This window comes from Ailuropoda melanoleuca, chromosome 3, assembly GCF_002007445.2.
Source record: "Ailuropoda melanoleuca isolate Jingjing chromosome 3, ASM200744v2, whole genome shotgun sequence".
NCBI lineage: Eukaryota > Metazoa > Chordata > Mammalia > Carnivora > Ursidae > Ailuropoda > Ailuropoda melanoleuca.
The window spans coordinates 90,648,999-90,665,411 of record NC_048220.1 but is presented as its reverse complement, the minus strand read 5'-3'; the positions used below and the strand labels follow the sequence as shown (position 1 = coordinate 90,665,411).

Sequence of the window (16,413 nt, the reverse complement as noted above, 5' to 3'; positions counted from 1 at the left end):
ATAGTAGTTGGTGTGCACACATTTGCCATTCCTGGCATAAAGCTTAGCATGTTTCGTGAGGAACTGACATGGAACAAATTTACTTTGTCTTCAAAGCCCTCTCAAAACATTGCAAAAGCCCATAATTTTTCTCATGCTTGTTCATATTTGCACAGTCCCTAACCTGAATCTTGGGCACCCTGGGTTGAAAGGTTTTTTCTGCCCTCTCTTAGACCATCAGTATGGGTAGCAACTTTGTCCAGATCTCTGTTTATGTATCCTGGGGATAGAAAGCATGCTCCCTGCCTTTAACGAGAGTCCATCCAAAATTCCATATGTGGCTTTGATGTTCTCACTTTTGATCTCATTATTGTCCTCTGCTAGATTCAGAAGGATAAGAATTCTGAGAATTATACCCTAAATGATTTTCACAACTGTTGTATTCGAAAACGTTTTCGGGGGGAGGGGGGATATCCTGCAATCATACACCAACTGTTGAGTTGTTTTTGTTTCAGGTCAGTTTACAATTAAGTTAAAACATGCACTTCCCCAGAAAAGGCACCCTGAGTGCAGCATGAGGTCTACTCCAGAAACTGGTTTTTTTCCACATCTTTATAATCCATTTAGTGCTTGCCCATAACCTCCCTATTTGAGAATCTCTAAATATCAGGAACATAGGAGGAATATTTACTTACGTCAGCATCGATGAATGCAGAGCCGAAAGGAAATCAGCGATGTGATGAACGTGGTCCTGTCCTCAAGGAGTGTACTAGAGCCCTGGGAAATTAGACGCTCACAGAAGGAAAGCCAATTGTTATAAAAATGAGACAGAAACCTGACAACAGGGGATGACTGAAGATCCAGGGTGGCACCACTGACTACAGCGACATCTGATTAGATGTGCCGCTGCTTCACGGACAGGGACAGGTGTGGGCTGTACGCACACGCGTACATATGCATTGCAAATCACACGTGAACCAGGAGTCACTGAAACATCCCTGTTGGTCATTCCTGAAGGTCCCTGAGTGCCAGTTCCATAGGAGGGAGTCGCATCCTCCTTTCAGGCCCAAATGAGAAACCTGGTTGGAAATTTAGGTTCTTTACAAACTGATGCTGAAATGTAAAGCCCAAAGACTGAAGGTGACCACTAAAATCCCACTCTTGATCTCTGGAAGGGGTGAGTTGGCACGATTAAGGTGAAACTGGTGAGAACCATTGGCGATCTCATACCAGATGGTTCTCACTGATTCTCAGCTTTCTTCCTATCAACAGATGTGGGAGAGTCCCAGCCAAGACAGGAACTGCAGGAGGTTTCCTGTCTTCCACTTGCCCTCCCCTTCCTGCTCTTGTTTCCAATAGTCTAGGCGTATTGAGTCTATAGTTCATTACACTGTCATGCTTTGAGGTAGGCAGAGGGATACCTCTGTCTAGATAAGGAAACTAAGGCATAAAGAGATTAAGTGTGTCAACCGTGGCCCATCCCCCTTCCTTTTTAATGGATATCAACTTGTCAGGAATAGGAGCCGACTAACCAGAGGGTAAAATACTCAGCAAAATGGGATCCGATCCCCTGTGCCACCAAAATAACGCGCGCGTCCATGTAGCTTTATCAAGGGTACAGCTGAGAATTGGACCAACCTGCTTTCCAAGGGGGCTCCCCCTCTTTTGAGCTTTCTGACTGGGGCCACCAACCCGACCAGTCTGTACCTCATGCTTAAAATGGGCATCAGGATTCTAGCCTCCACCTCCTCGAATAATTACGATGGTTATGTAATAAATTGCACATAGAGCATTCGAAGCTCTACCTGGCACGTAACACGCATGGAATTGGTGATTGTTATTAGTAGCATTTTTGTGGTTGTCATTGTGATGGTTACTGTTTATTTGAAGTCGGCTCTGCACCTCCATGGCCAGAGTCCCCAGCCCAGAATATTGCAAGCAAAGCTGAAATGCCAGGTGGGCTCTGCCTTCTTAGATGGACTCAGCTCTTCAGGCACTGCCCCCTGTGACCTGGTGCTCTGTCTCTGGTTTTTGCAGCTGCCTGCCCCGTCCTGTGCAGTGGGAACGGACAATATTCTAAAGGGACGTGCCAGTGCTACAGCGGCTGGAAAGGCGCGGAGTGTGATGTGCCCATGAATCAGTGCATCGATCCTTCCTGCGGGGGCCACGGCTCCTGCATTGATGGGAACTGTGTGTGCTCCGCGGGCTACAAAGGCGAGCACTGTGAGGAAGGTAAGCGCCGCAGGGCCAGCCTGGGCAGCAGCAGAGGCAGGAGGCGTCTGCGGGCCCAGACTTTTGCTGATGAGCCCAATCCAAGGCTCCGCATTTTGCAAAGGAAACGTCAACATTTTGTACAGAGAACTTCAAACGCCTTTGCTTTTGTAGACTTCTAAGGTGTAGAAAACACAGCCTGTGAAGTGGTTCTGGAAGGAATGCTTTCTTTTATCCTTCTTTATGTTAATTAGCTACTTTTCCTCTTTAAATTGCTTTCTCTGCCTTTGTCTTTCTGCTCTTTGCCTGTAACGCCTCCCCCCCTTCCTGCTCCTTCTTTTCCTTTTTTTCTTTCTTCCCCTTCTGCTCTCGTCCTGCGTCTTTTCTTTGCTTTATTTTAAATCCTCTGATTTGGGAATTACTAAAGATATCCAGAAAAAAACCCAAACAAAACAAAACAAAACACAAGAATCCTTAATCTCCCTGTCTCCCTATAGCTGTCTTTTTTTTTTTTTAACTATCCCTGGTAATCTAGTACCCACATATGTCAGTGTACATGTTAGCAAAAATTAATATCAATAGAAGGCAGTCAAACTTGAAAGACAATAGGCACCCATGTCATTTAGACACATTGTAGGTCACATGATCCCGGTTACCTAAATCAGAATTAGAAGAGGGTGGGGGTGTAGCACAGACCTGGAATTCGGTGAATTCTGAAGAGCTCAGTATAATATGCATTGAGGTGGCCTCTGGCACCCATGGGGAAAAGTTAGGGGTATAATCAGATGAATTCAGTCTGAAAAAAACATGATCAGAAATGAGAATTGGTGATCAGGAAGGGGGCTTGGAGGAGGGAGTGCAGGGATAGAGAGAAAGAGCCCCTCTCTGAAGGTGATCAGAAGCCAGCTTCTACTAGTTCTTGTCACTCTAGTTAGTGCTTTCAGAAGAGTTATTTGGTACCAAGGTGTTGGGACCTATAAGGCGAGGGAACTCCACCAAACTGCCTATCAGCCTTCCCTCTCTGTGTTTGTGCTTCCGGGGGATGGTCTCTGGTTGTCCATCTGTTGTTTCTCTTTATCTAAAGCATCTAGCAGAGTTGCTAGGAAGGCACGAGCCTTGGTGCTGTCCATCCTGGCTCACTCCCCAGCCTGTGAATTGGCTCAGCTGGTCTCTACCAGCTGAGTAGCTTTCCTTTATGTCTGTCTCCCAGGCACACGACCCCATACAACTCCCAGTGGAAAAAGAAGCGTCAACTCACCCAACAAACTAAGGGAAAAAGTGAAGCCCACTGCCTACCCCATACGAAACATTTTGAGAGGACCGTGCAGGGTACCCCCCCCAAGAAAAGACTCTGTTAGGCGCAATATCCCGTGTTCTCTCTCAACTTCTCCCTGCCAAGCTGATAAGAAGAGACCTCAGGTGCTATGAGGGTCTCACATGTGAGTGGGTCTGATCTCCCACCCCATTACGTTATGGATCTCCAGTGTTCTGTAAAAATTAACCAGTCGTTACAGCGTTTACCGCAAAGTAATGACAGTAACTTACCCTTAGTAACATGCAAAAGCTGCCTTCCCAAAATCTCCCATTTCATAGTTTTTAGAACTCTGGCTACAGAGAGTCCACTTCCATGACATTATTCTTCTAGGATTTTCCAATACATCAGTGGTAATGCCCTTAATGGGACCCAGAAGTCTGACCCCCAGATCTTCATTTGCTCAACACTCTGTATATTTTTTCCTCTATTATAAAAGGTAGCCTCCCCCCATCTGCATCACAAAACCAAATTGGGAGTTTGGATGGAGGAAGGACTGATTTAATAACCCTGCTTGAAAGGTTAAAGTTCTTAAAGATAAATGGATTGCAGAAGGCAAAGCTGCATTTGCTGAAAACATGGGAGAGGCCAATAATATGACAAGAAAGGTTAAAACGACCTTTTGCATACATCATTTGGCGAGAACAAAATGATAGAGCAATGACATTGCCTGTCTTAGAATTTTTTCCCTCCAGTAAAGATTGCTCATATCTGTATGAGTAGAATTTCAAGTGATTTCTCAACTTTCTTACTCTCCCAACCCGTCTTATTTAAATGTTCCGAATGAATTAACCATCCAGCAAAACAAGGAAGCCACGTGGATCATTATGAAGGGATGAAATCTCCTCTATTGATTTCTGCTTCCCAAAAAGAATGAACCGAGGTGATTCATATGCTGTTTTCAAAATAGGAAATGGAATCAGAAAGTCTGGATCAGCATTTTTTCTTCCATTTAGCTTTTTTATTTCTGATATTCATCATAGTCATAACGTTCAAACAATTTACCTGAAATGGCCATGGCAACGAAATCAATAGTTGCCGTCCTCCATTTTTGCTGCATAAACATTGTTGTACTATTAACAAATTTCCACAAGAAAATGAAAGAACGGATTCCAGAGGTTTCATTCAATGATGTCTGGGGGAGTGGGAAGGTGATGAGCGAGGAATTGACATATTAGTTTAAGTCAGCCATGTTTTCATGTCAGTTTCAGGGTTGAGTCATTTTTCAATGACATTTAACTTCATAAATGTAATTCATGGTTCTTCAGGGGTTTATAGTACATATTGTTGGTAAAACTCCTTGACCTCTTTTTTTATCCTTAGGGATAGAAATTGCATTCACAACCCTTTTTTGTCAAATCTACAGAGGACCCAAGACTAAATGAGTTCTAATGATTTCAGCTGCCAGGGGGCTGGTGTTGTAAGGCACATGGTACTTAGCTGGTAAAGGCCACTGTCCCCCTTTTAAGTATAACACTGTTTCTATTTATAAAGCTTCGTAAAATGCCACAGTCCCTCCTGCCTGCTAAAGACTCTAAGGACGTGGCCACAAGACCATCTTATGAAATTGGAACCAAATTTAAAATTCATAGTGAAACTGCTCTTCTTAAAGTCTGGATTTAGTTATTCCATCAGCTGCTGTAATTATATAGCACAAAGGGCATATTTACTGGTATAACTGAAAGGGTTAGCTCATAGTTCTAGATATAATAAATGATTCTTTGGATGACATTCTACTCCTGGGCTAATAAATCCCAGTGGATTTTCCTCGTTTCTTCGTATTACAATTTAAGATAGAGAAGAAAAAGCTAATTTATCTGGAAGAAAAATGACATTCTCTCTTTTGCTTTTTTGGGGGGTATATTAGCTTTTATTTCATCCTTTTAAGAAAAAGATTATGATATACTTTTTGAATTTTTTGAAAGCTCCTAGCTGTTGGCACCTCACCAAACATTTTAAATAGCTAATTATATATGGAGAATAATTTTTGAGACACATAGCACCTGAGATATCTTTGTGTCTATTTTGATTTTGCTGTTTTAGAAAAAGGGACAGAGAAAAAACTACAAGCTTGGGATTTTCTTCTATTAGAAGAATATGGACAAGATTGATTCTGAATGAATTAGTTCATATCGTGCAGATCCCAGAATCCTCCCAAAAGCAAGAAGTTGTCAGCATCATTTCTTTCTTGTCAGTTCTTCATGAATGTTTGTCTCACTAACGACAAATGCTTATAGCAAAGTCTGCCATTCATTTCTGTATCAACTGTGTACTGAACACCTACTATATTTTGTTACCCATGCTAAGCATGAGACAGACACCAAAAGCATTGCACAGCCTCTTTGTAAATGTCTTCTGTGTTTGAAACTTTCGATTCATTTACCTCCAGACGTGCTCCACCATCCTGAGCAAATTTGAAGATATGAGAAAGGGTTCATATCATCAGAAGTTATAGTCCCCAAGACAATGAATACAACCTTAAAGTGATTGCAACCAGAACAACTAGCATCATCATAAACATCTCCAACTAATAATAAATCACTGAAATTCTCCTTTCTGAGAGTGTATTTTTGATTTCTGTTAAATCAATGGCAGCTTCTGTTTCCCCATGGCTCAACGAGTTTTGAGTTGGTTTTCATAAATAATATCTTCCTGAGAAGATTCAAATGGATCAGCTCAGAAACATCTCTTTACACTGAAAATTCTTATTGTTGCCTCAAGGGAGCAATGCTCTTTGGAAACTTCATGGGATACTGTGATTTCTAATAAATCCAAGTTCCTGAAGTGTGATGTCCCCCAGAATGAAATAGTTCGTGGCATGGATAATCTAAATAATGTCCTATTTAGAGCCAAGATATCATCGATTTTAAACCCACCATTATCTTGTATGCCATAAGAAGAAAAAAAAAGAATTGAGACAAAAAGCTGGGACCCCAAAGGGTTGCCATCTCGGTGTTGTGGTGAACTATTTAGAGGCCAAAAATCTTGCATGTTTCAATCTTGGCATCAGGCAGAGAGAGAAATCAAAATGTCTGAGGATTGGAACTACAAGATGGCACGCATTCACATGAGGGACTCAATTTTACCAGAAGTGTGGTCCAAGAAACCTCAAGAAAGGAATTTAAAGTGGCCTCAAGCTGGCTGCACCCCCAGATGATGGCAGAAGCAAATGCGTTACTCTAGGCCGAGAGGCCCGATTTCAAAGCTGTTAAAATGAGGAAAATGTGTGTGTCTTAAATAAGGAGATGAGATCTGCCTGTTTCTCTGATCCACAAGACAATATCGGAGCTATTTGCAGGACCACCATTTGCCATTCAGACCCCACAGTGTGCAGTGACCTCTTCTCCAACCGTCGCTGTGTCATTTTCTAGGAACACTGAAGGAAGTTGGTCCTCCTCGACAAAGCCCTGTTTGCCCAACTCTGAACCTGGGTGGATGATGTCCAAGGTTTGGGGTCACATTCCCTGGCAAATGTCCTGTCTTTGGGAACTGGTTTTTGCCGCTCTCACCTCTCCTCACTCTGAGTGGAATACACAGCGAGCATCTTCATGGTGCCTTCCGGATGCATATCCACTCAGCATTAAGACGGCCAAACGACCAGACCATGAAACTGCCACACATGACAATGACCAAAATCTGACCATTAGGTCCTCTGACCGACAGTCTGAGAGGGTGTCAGTGCCACGGCCAGAGACTCCCCCATTCAGGCCACTCCTGATTAGCTGTAGGACAGTCACCTCTTTGGGATCATTTCCACACCCAACTTCACCTCTTCTGTCCTGCTCTTTTACCAACTCCTGCTGCAGATGTGTGTTCCGAGAATGAAACCTAATTTTAGACTTAGCCTAAGTGACATTTAATTAGGAAAGTGACTCATTTATGAGTTTCAGTGGTTTTCTTTGTAATCCTTTGTTACCTTCTGAAGGCAAGTATTAGTGAAGCTAGAATGAGCCTTCTTTTCTTCTCTGATAGTGAAGGATAATTGGGCTTGGGGATACATGTAGAGATATCACCAGTATTCATGTCCCAGGCTCAGAGGCTCTGATATGATTTAATGAAGGCACTAACGTCTGTAAGTACAAGGCTCTCAGCATTGAATGGCACACCTCTCTATCTGGTTGCTCCTAACTCTGCTTGAGAAATCCCCTCCTTCTCTTACCGTCTCTTCAAGTTTGAGATTCGGTGTCTTGGGAAATAAAAAAGTCTTGAGTTTTTTATGGGTTGTTCTTCAAGAGACCATGTAAGTATTACCTGGGCTCCTCCATTTGCTTGTCAGGGGATAGGAGTTAGTGAATTACCGATTTCTTCAGCAGCAAGCTGACATCTCGTGGCTCATCCCCCATGAGTGATCGATACTCTTCCTCTTTGTTTTGTTTTGTTTTTTTTTCAGTTGATTGCTTGGATCCCACCTGCTCCAGCCATGGGGTCTGCGTAAATGGAGAATGCCTCTGCAGCCCTGGCTGGGGTGGTCTGAACTGTGAGCTGGCACGGGTCCAATGCCCAGACCAGTGCAGTGGGCATGGCACGTATGTCCCCGACACGGGCCTCTGCAGCTGTGATCCCAACTGGATGGGTCCCGACTGCTCTGTTGGTAAGCCAAGAGATTTCCTCCTCGCTTTTCCCAACATTCATGCCCTGTGTTCCTTCCGTGAGCCCAAATGGATGGGAATCTACTCTTCACACTTAGCTTGGGATGAAGGGACATAGGCTAATTGCATAGTGCCTTTCTTACTCTGTCTTCCTCGGTCATGGAGTCTGTGATCCTGAGAAACAAACTAACAAAAACACCGCAGGTTCTCGTGCCTCGTTTCTTCCATCACTACAAATGGATGAGGGGCCCAGGAGGGAAGCTTCCATTTGCATTATAGGTTTTCTTATGTACACTCCCTCAAGGTACCAGAACACAAAACAGAACAATTCAGTCCCAGACAAACTGAATGGAACGTCCTATAAAACAGAAAAGAGGCTCCCTCGGGGTGCCGTGTGAACATGTTATAAAGCTCCGCAATACTCCAGTGACAGGAAAATAATGAAGTTATGCTGTACACTTTATTTTCCTAAAATTAAGAGTATGTGTCTTACCTCCCGAGTGACCCTAAAATGGAACGGTTCAACAGTTCAAGCCAGTCCCAACCTACCCGAGAATGGTTCCGTTCGCAGTGACAAGTGCCTATCCAAGCAAGCGATCATCATTCCGCCCCCTTCCTCTGGGTAGTGAGACAGCTGTCAGATTGCCATGGCAATCAGGAAGGGAATATATGTGAAGCTTTGCCTACAATGGGAAAGAAATGAATATTTCATTCCAAGAGAAAAAAAAAAGAGGCAGTTAAAATGGGCTATTTTGAGACATCTTCTCAGCCCACTCGCCTCTGGCTTCAACGCTGATGCCAGTGGTCCAGGCCACACTCTGCAGGGGGTGGGGGAGGAGGAGCCCTAGATCCAAGGCCCTGCCGTGCTGCCGATATGCTGTGTGACTTTGAGTGAGTCACTGCCCCTCCCGATTGGGTGTTCCCTCCCCTGGCATGATGAGCCATGCCTCCCTCAGCAGTCTGTCGTAAGGATGAATGTCTGGCACGTGCTTGTCCTCGAGTGAGAGGTCTGGAATGCCAGAGAGTGTTTATCTGTCTGTCTGTCTCCTCCCCAAGCACATAAGACTTTGAGCTCCTTTGAGAAAGAGGCTGTGTAAATGCAGCACGATTATAGCAGTCATCGTTGCCCCAAGGTGCCGACAGGGCTTATGGGCGGGTTTGCAATCATCGTGGGCATGGAGCTGCGGGCGTCCCGAGTGGCCTTTGGTCAGGTCAGGCTCTCAACAGGGTAAATATCCCAGCTGGCCAGGGAGGCAGGATCCACGTACATCTTTCCAGATGGCACCTCGTACGTAGCACTGCCAAACCGGACGGCCGTTGTCTGACCTCCACCTGGGGGGGCCTCGAGCTCTAGAACAGTGGTCCTCGCCCTCCAGTGCATGTTGAAACCACCCAGAGGGCTTGTGAAAATGAATTTCTGAGCCCCATTCCCAGAGATTCTGATTCAGGAGGGCCAAGCAAGGCACAAGAATTTGCATTTCTGCCAAGTCCCCGGGTGACAACGATGCTGCTGGTCGACGGACCCCACCGTGAGAACCACTGCTCTAGAAACTACGGAACAGTTCATATCCCGCCCGGTGGAGGGACAGGCCTCCCCAGAGGACACACCTGCTGGGCCTTGGTGCCTGCTCCAGGGACCCAGGCCGTGTGTGTGGTCTGGCGCTCAGCAGAGGGTTTTGCCAGCTGTGGTGTTGAGCTGTAATCATTGTTTTTCTTCCAGAAGTGTGCTCAGTAGACTGTGGCACTCACGGCGTCTGCATCGGGGGAGCCTGCCGCTGTGAAGAGGGCTGGACAGGCGCAGCTTGTGACCAGCGCGTGTGCCACCCCCGCTGCATTGAGCACGGGACCTGTAAAGATGGCAAATGTGAATGCCGAGAGGGCTGGAATGGTGAACACTGCACCATTGGTAGGCAAACGGCAGGCACCGAAACAGGCACATATTGCTTTATTTTCATAAATCGTAGATCTATAGTGATGGTCGTGCATTGCAACTGGCTGTTCCTTCAGGGACACGAGTGCTCTACAACATTCCTGCTGCCTCTCCAAATCGTCAGGGGGGTAGGCAAGGGAAAAGCAAGATTCCCGACTAGAAAACGCTTTCCCTTCTTTCCAGAATTCCAGATTGGGAGGCAAGGAATAAACCAGATAAAATCCATTCAAATGACTGATCTGGGGAGGGAGAAATGCACAAGCATGGGAAATTGTCAGGACCTGGAGGTTTCGAGCACCCCCCCACCCCATGACTGTGTTCTGCAAGTCTCCCCTTTTTGAATACTCTCCCCGCTGGCTGGATCACTGGATCCCTGCTTGCTGGCAACAATTGGATTCACTTATTTTAGACGAGGTTAGATGCAGGCAGGACTCCCAAGTTTCCTGGGTAGCCAGGGACCACCAGAAGAGGTCTGAGCACCCTCTTGCTGTCCCAAGAGAAGGCGTGGTCCCTGGCCTCCCAACCCTCCCCCATCACTGCCGCTATCGTTCAACGCTCTCCTCTGGTCCCACGTCATTCTCACTCAGCCACCTTTCTGCATAAGTTTCTCAACTGAGATTTTTTTTTTTTTTAAGGTTGTTTTCTCTCTTGAGAAGTAATAGTTTCCAAGTTTCTTCAGTTTTGCTTTTGATTGCTTTTTGTCACTATTGTGATTCAGGGTAGGATGATACTGGATTGAATGTACCCAGTTATCTCCTTTGAGGAGATGGGAACCAACTGCTCTTTGGTTTTCCACATGCCTCAGACAGTCAGAGTGACCAAGTTGTCAACTTGAGTATCATTTTACCTCTAGTTTTTGCTTTTGCTAGATAGAGTTCATTGCAGAGCTGGCCACTCCACTTGCTTGCAAGGAAATTCTCAGAGACGTTTCCAAACAAACTACTGACTTGCCCCCTTCAAGCTACCTTTGAATCTAGCCATCGAGTTTGGGGCCCTCCCCTCTGTCCTAGCCCTACCACCCCAGCCCCCAGATTGGCTACCTGGAGGGAGAGACGGGGTTAGGAGCCTGTCCAGGGCTGACTCATGAGGTCAGACGCAATTTCCCATGCGGTTCATTTGCGTGGTGAAGCAGAGATCAAGTGGGCTGTGCGTTAGATTTACCCCGCTTCCATCTGATTGGGCATCCGAGGGGCAGCATGCCAATCCAGGCCACGACGATAGCACTGGGACCCTGCCGGGACAGTCTGTTGGCAGTGAATTGTTTTTGCAATCTCTCAATGATGGTCCAGATCCTGCTCCCCGGCAGCTGCTTTCATCTTCTGTTCCCTGCAGAGTCTGGGGGATAATTCAGAAAACTCTGGAGGGAGGGATGCGCATGGCCCACTACTGAGCCAGTTTACAATTTGGACCATTAGCTTCCATTTCTCAGGGGCGTTCCTCTTGGTGGACTTTTGTATGCCCGGTGTGACTTAAAGACTTTCCCCCAACCCCATAGCTCCATTGCCCCAGTCCTCCCCCCGCCCTCAAAAAAAGAGCTCTTGCCAACCAATAACCCTTAGGTAGAAAATCCTACTTTCTTTCAATTCACACCATCCAGCCTCACCTCCCCTTTGCGCTCCCTTTCCACCCCTGCTGAGGGCTTGCTGCCCCCACAGTGATGCCTGCTGGCTCTCCCCCACCTACAACTCATCCTCACTCTGGGAAGAGCTCACAGGAGCACAGCCCAGATGGATTGGGACAGTTTAGAAAACCACGGCTGAGGGTACCATAGCTGACTTGCTGACTATTTCTCTATGGCTTACAAGCTAAGAATCGTCTTTACATTGATGACATTAAAAGAGAGATTTTCTGACATGTGACAATTGAAATTCAAATTTCAGTGTCCGCTAAACAAAGAGTGTTTTGAGGACAGCCACTCCCATTCATTGCGATGTTGTCAGCCTACACACTCCATCTTAGTGCTGAGTCCTTGCCACTGAGAACGCACTGTCCACAGAGCCCTGTGCCACCCGGCCCTTTACGGGAACAATTGGCCCACCCCTGAATTAGACAGTTGCACAGATCTTGATAGAAAAAGAAGAGAAGAAAGAAGCTGGTCCACACTCACTTAAGGAACTGGCCCCCCGCTGTGGTTTGAAAGCTGTCAGAGAAAAGGACAAGATCCAGTGTGGGAGTGGGGAGAAAATAATAATTGAGTGGACGTGTCTCTGGAACCTTTGAAGGTGAAATGGGATGGTGGCGCTTCTAGTCTGGGTAGGAGATGGTGAGGCTATGGCCAGCAAGAGAACACAGGAGATGTTTCGTTCTAGCAGCCCTATGGGTGCGATGGATTGGGGAACGGTGTGTCCGCTACTTGAAGTGCCTGGTTCGAGTTTCACACGTGCATGCGCTAACATGCACGAGCTCTCAGGAGACAGAGTGTACAAATTCACGTGTCAGGTAAAGCTACCAAAATGAAGGCAGTTTCAGGTCCAGGGAAGTCTATTGTTCAGAACTATGATCTCTCGTGCCCATATGAGTTCACGCTATGTAAGTTATAAAGATATTTATCACCAAAGTCTTTTCTTGTGAGAAATTGGGGCTCCCTGGCTTTATTTGTAGGATAGGTGCTGTATTCTCATGGTTTCTGTTCACTGGGACCTGCTCTAAAAAAAGCCAAACTATCTCACCTTAGCTGGTGAGATTTGCTATTCAGAATCTCGAGATGTTTGGACGCACATAATTGCTTCTTTTGCTTTTCAACCTCTGGCCCTGGAGCTGCTGTGTGGAGTTTCAGACTTTTATTTTGAGCAGACACTCCTGTCAATTCGTTTTAAGTAAATGCCACAATTTACAAGCCCAGAATCAGTCCTCCTCCCCAGGGATACTGACAGGAAGGAAAGAGAGGCTTTTTGGTCCTTTCCGAGCAGAGCCTCAAACGTATTTTGAAAATAGAAAATAAATAAGAATGAAATGACACCTATCTGCAAACAGTGCATTAGGAGATCTGGGGTGAGGCCGAGCCCGGGTGGTTCATGTTGGGGTACTAGGGTGGTCTGCAGCCTATTTTCAAAAGGTTGTGGTGAGAGGTGGTTTTCTTAGGATCATTGCAAATCGTCATCTGAACAGTTGACATCACTTGTGGATCACATTTTGTGCTGAATGAAGCAAGAAGATAGAAGCAGTGGAGGGGGTTGGGGGGGCGTGGGGGCGGGAATGAGGATAAAAACAGACTTCTAAAACTCTATCGAGTAGGACCTACGTACGTTTGGTCAAATGCATTTCTGGAATTTTCAACCGAATTATTATTTATGTTTGGAAATTTAGTACGTATTGCTAAAGATTTAAATATAAGGTATAACATTTCAATATTAACTATTAGAGTTAACATCTTGGTAGACTGGAGTCTACCAAGCAATAATTGTTATATTATGTTTTTCTATCAAGTTAAATGTAAGGTATGGCTAAAACCTACAGAATTGCATAGGTAAGAAGTATGCTTTGAATCTAAATGAACCACAATTCATGTTTATCTTTGGAATATATTAGTATTATTTGGGTAGGCTGCAGTTTACTCTTATGAATAAATCAGAAAGCGCCTTGTGTGGTTAGATTAGTTTTACTCTTTAAGCATAATCCTAAAATGGGTTGTTGTTTCTGTCACCCACCTCCCCTTACTGAACTGGGAATTGAACTTCAGAAGGCCATCCAGAGACTATACCCCCAAGGCATAAAGGGGCTACAGAAGAGGTCAAACATCACTGTGAACCATAGTAAACTCAGCGAAGTGTCTGTTGTAGAGTAATTGTTCATGTGCTTTGCGAGCGGAATAGTTGAGCCAAGTACAGGGAGAAATAACATTTTGCCAGAGAATGTAAGGAGGGAAACTAAATGCTAATTGAGGATTGTTGCTATTGTCCCTGAATGTGGGCTGTCCAGACATCTGCTCTGAATAACGTAAGCAAATGCACCCACAGAATAAATCAGCCACCACCAGGCTCCAACCCTAGGTGAACTGTTTGATATCTGGTTAGAGAGCAGTGCCAGCAATGGTGATTGCAACTTGTTTGTGTTGTCTGTGTGGTCTTGATCTCCAGTTGCTTTTCAGAATCATGAGGACTCGATTTCTAGGACCGTGTGGGGCTGAGTGACCTGCCAGGTGCCACAAGTCAGAACAGTTTTCTTTTCCCTCTATTGCACTTGGGGCCCTTCTATTTTTCCTCTTTAATTGGTTGGGGAACGAAGTAGGTTCTTGTGATGTTAATAAGGAAAATGAATCTTTACCCAAGGTAAAACCAGCCGTGCGACAATCTGATGTGCTGATTAAGTGATTGTCATCAGAAGTAGACAGGGTCACGGTCCGAGAGGGAGAGAGCTTGAGAGCTCCAGGGAACAAGATGGGAAGGCAGTGCCTATCAAAATTACCCACCTTCAGATGGAGTGCAGCTGCTTCCGCAGCTCATTCCAGTTTCCTTCTAAGTTATGGAAGCATTTTTCCTGTAGCTATTATCCTTGAACATTCGAGCTTTCATGACTCCACAATGAGATGAAGTCGAGATGAAGTTAGCCACTGTGGAGCCATCCTTACCACCAGGTCTGTGGGAGCAGCTAATTCTCTGATTGCTTAATTAACCTGTTCCTCTGGGAGTTCTTATTGGAACCTATGCTAGGAGCTCCATTCTTTTTTAAAGGGAAGACCTGAAGGGATGGTCTTTCACTGTTAAAGAGTATGGACAAACTTTTAGCAGAGTTAAACTTCTGTTTTTTTTCCCCCACGATTTGGCCAAAACGCGAGCCACCACCTGCCCAGAAGTTCTCTTTAAGTCGGGGTCAGGCAGTCTACCCAACTTTCCTTCCCAGGCTCAGAATGAGGACCGGAAGGTAGAATTTACAAGAACACCTTTGTAACTCACTCCAAAAAATAAAATAAAATGAAAAGACAAAAATGCCTTACAAGTAATCAGATTCTCATCACTCAAAGTGTTGACTGTCTTGGCCTGGGTGTTGAAGAAGGGCTTCAAGCATTAGTTGGAAAATAGACCACAGAGACAGACATAAGGCTCACCCTCACTTAATGGCTTGACCATTCTGTGGTTTAAATGGAAATTTTTTTTGGTATTGTTTCCTATGTGATTTAGTAATGTGTGCCCATGTAAGGAGCTCCCATCAAAAAAGAAAAGGGGGACAGGGTGCATGGGTAGCTCAATCAGTTAAGCGTGCGACTCTTGATCTAAGCTCAGGTCTTGATCTCAGGGTCTTGAGTTCAAGCCCTATGTTGGGTTCCATGCTGGGCATGGAGCCTACTTTAAAAAAAAAAAAAAAAGGGGAAAGAAGAAAAGAGGGAAAGGAGGCTCGATGTTTTAGTTCTGTGGGGAGACAGTGACTTGGAGCATTCACGTACCATACCCTTACTGTTTTAGGGGATCCTGTTGATATACTAGCCTGTGGCCCACAGTGCTAGGGCCAGACCCAACAAGTAATCAGCTTAATATGAAGTGTTACTGTCTTCACAAGAGCACAGAACTAAAACAGTTTGGAACTCTTAGAACAGAAACCCGGGGGTGAGGGTTAGCATGAAGAAGATTCTACACTCAAAGGAAAACATCGAGGAATAAGAGCTGTTGAAAAAAAAAGTTGGGGGGGAGGAGATGCTCTACCCTAGTGTAAGTAGCAAGTGTTCTGTCACTTGAGCTCTGACAAAAAATCAACTGTCCAATTTCTTAAGAACCAGTTCCTTCCAAGTTTGGGATTCTTGGGTCCCACAAAATGCCCTCAAGGCTGTACATTAACAGGAAAGGAACACAAAGAGGGCCCTAGAGATCTGAGCTCCTGTAGGTTTTCGTGATGGATATTTTCCCATCACTCACTGTCTGATTTGCTGTGGTGTCATGAAGAATAGATTGATGGAGGATGGGGGCCATCTGTGTTCTAGGCTTGACTCTGCCACAAACATTCTGGGTGCTCTTGAAGTAGTCACCCACCTTCCCAGCCTCAGTTTCTTCCTGTGGCAAAGGAGGGGATTGGACCACGTAACTGCTTGCCGGAGTGTAGTCCCCGAACGTGAAATGCTTTTTGTTGGTATGCAAATATATTTTATTGAATAGTTACATAGGGTTTTTAAAACTACGTATTTGGGGAAACTATGACTAGCTCATCAAACTCATGATTGTACTGGTATTGCTTAGGGATGTAGCAAAATTGAGTAGCAATATTAGGCCTGAAGATATTTAAAGAAACATATTAAGTAAATATCAGTGCAGATATTACAAATACCATGAATTCAATATGTGATCGACGGAATTTAGAACACACTTGGATGAGATGATCTCTAAGGACTGGTCCATCTCCTGAATTTTATTACTTTGTTGCAGAATTGTATGAATGGGCCACCCTCGCACAATCAAACCTTTCTC

General features: G+C 45.1%; 1 protein-coding gene across 1 annotated transcript in view; it reads left to right on the top strand.

Moving 5' to 3' along the window:
• The window catches only part of TENM2 (teneurin transmembrane protein 2), a 1,230,113-nt gene that overhangs the window by 1,080,457 nt on the left and 133,243 nt on the right, over nt 1–16,413 (top strand). The window contains exons 13-15 of the mRNA XM_034655661.1: nt 2,017–2,211; nt 7,893–8,093; nt 9,812–9,997. Of these exons, the coding sequence (XP_034511552.1) occupies nt 2,017–2,211; nt 7,893–8,093; nt 9,812–9,997 (582 nt within the window). The remainder of the gene's footprint in view (nt 1–2,016; nt 2,212–7,892; nt 8,094–9,811; nt 9,998–16,413) is intronic.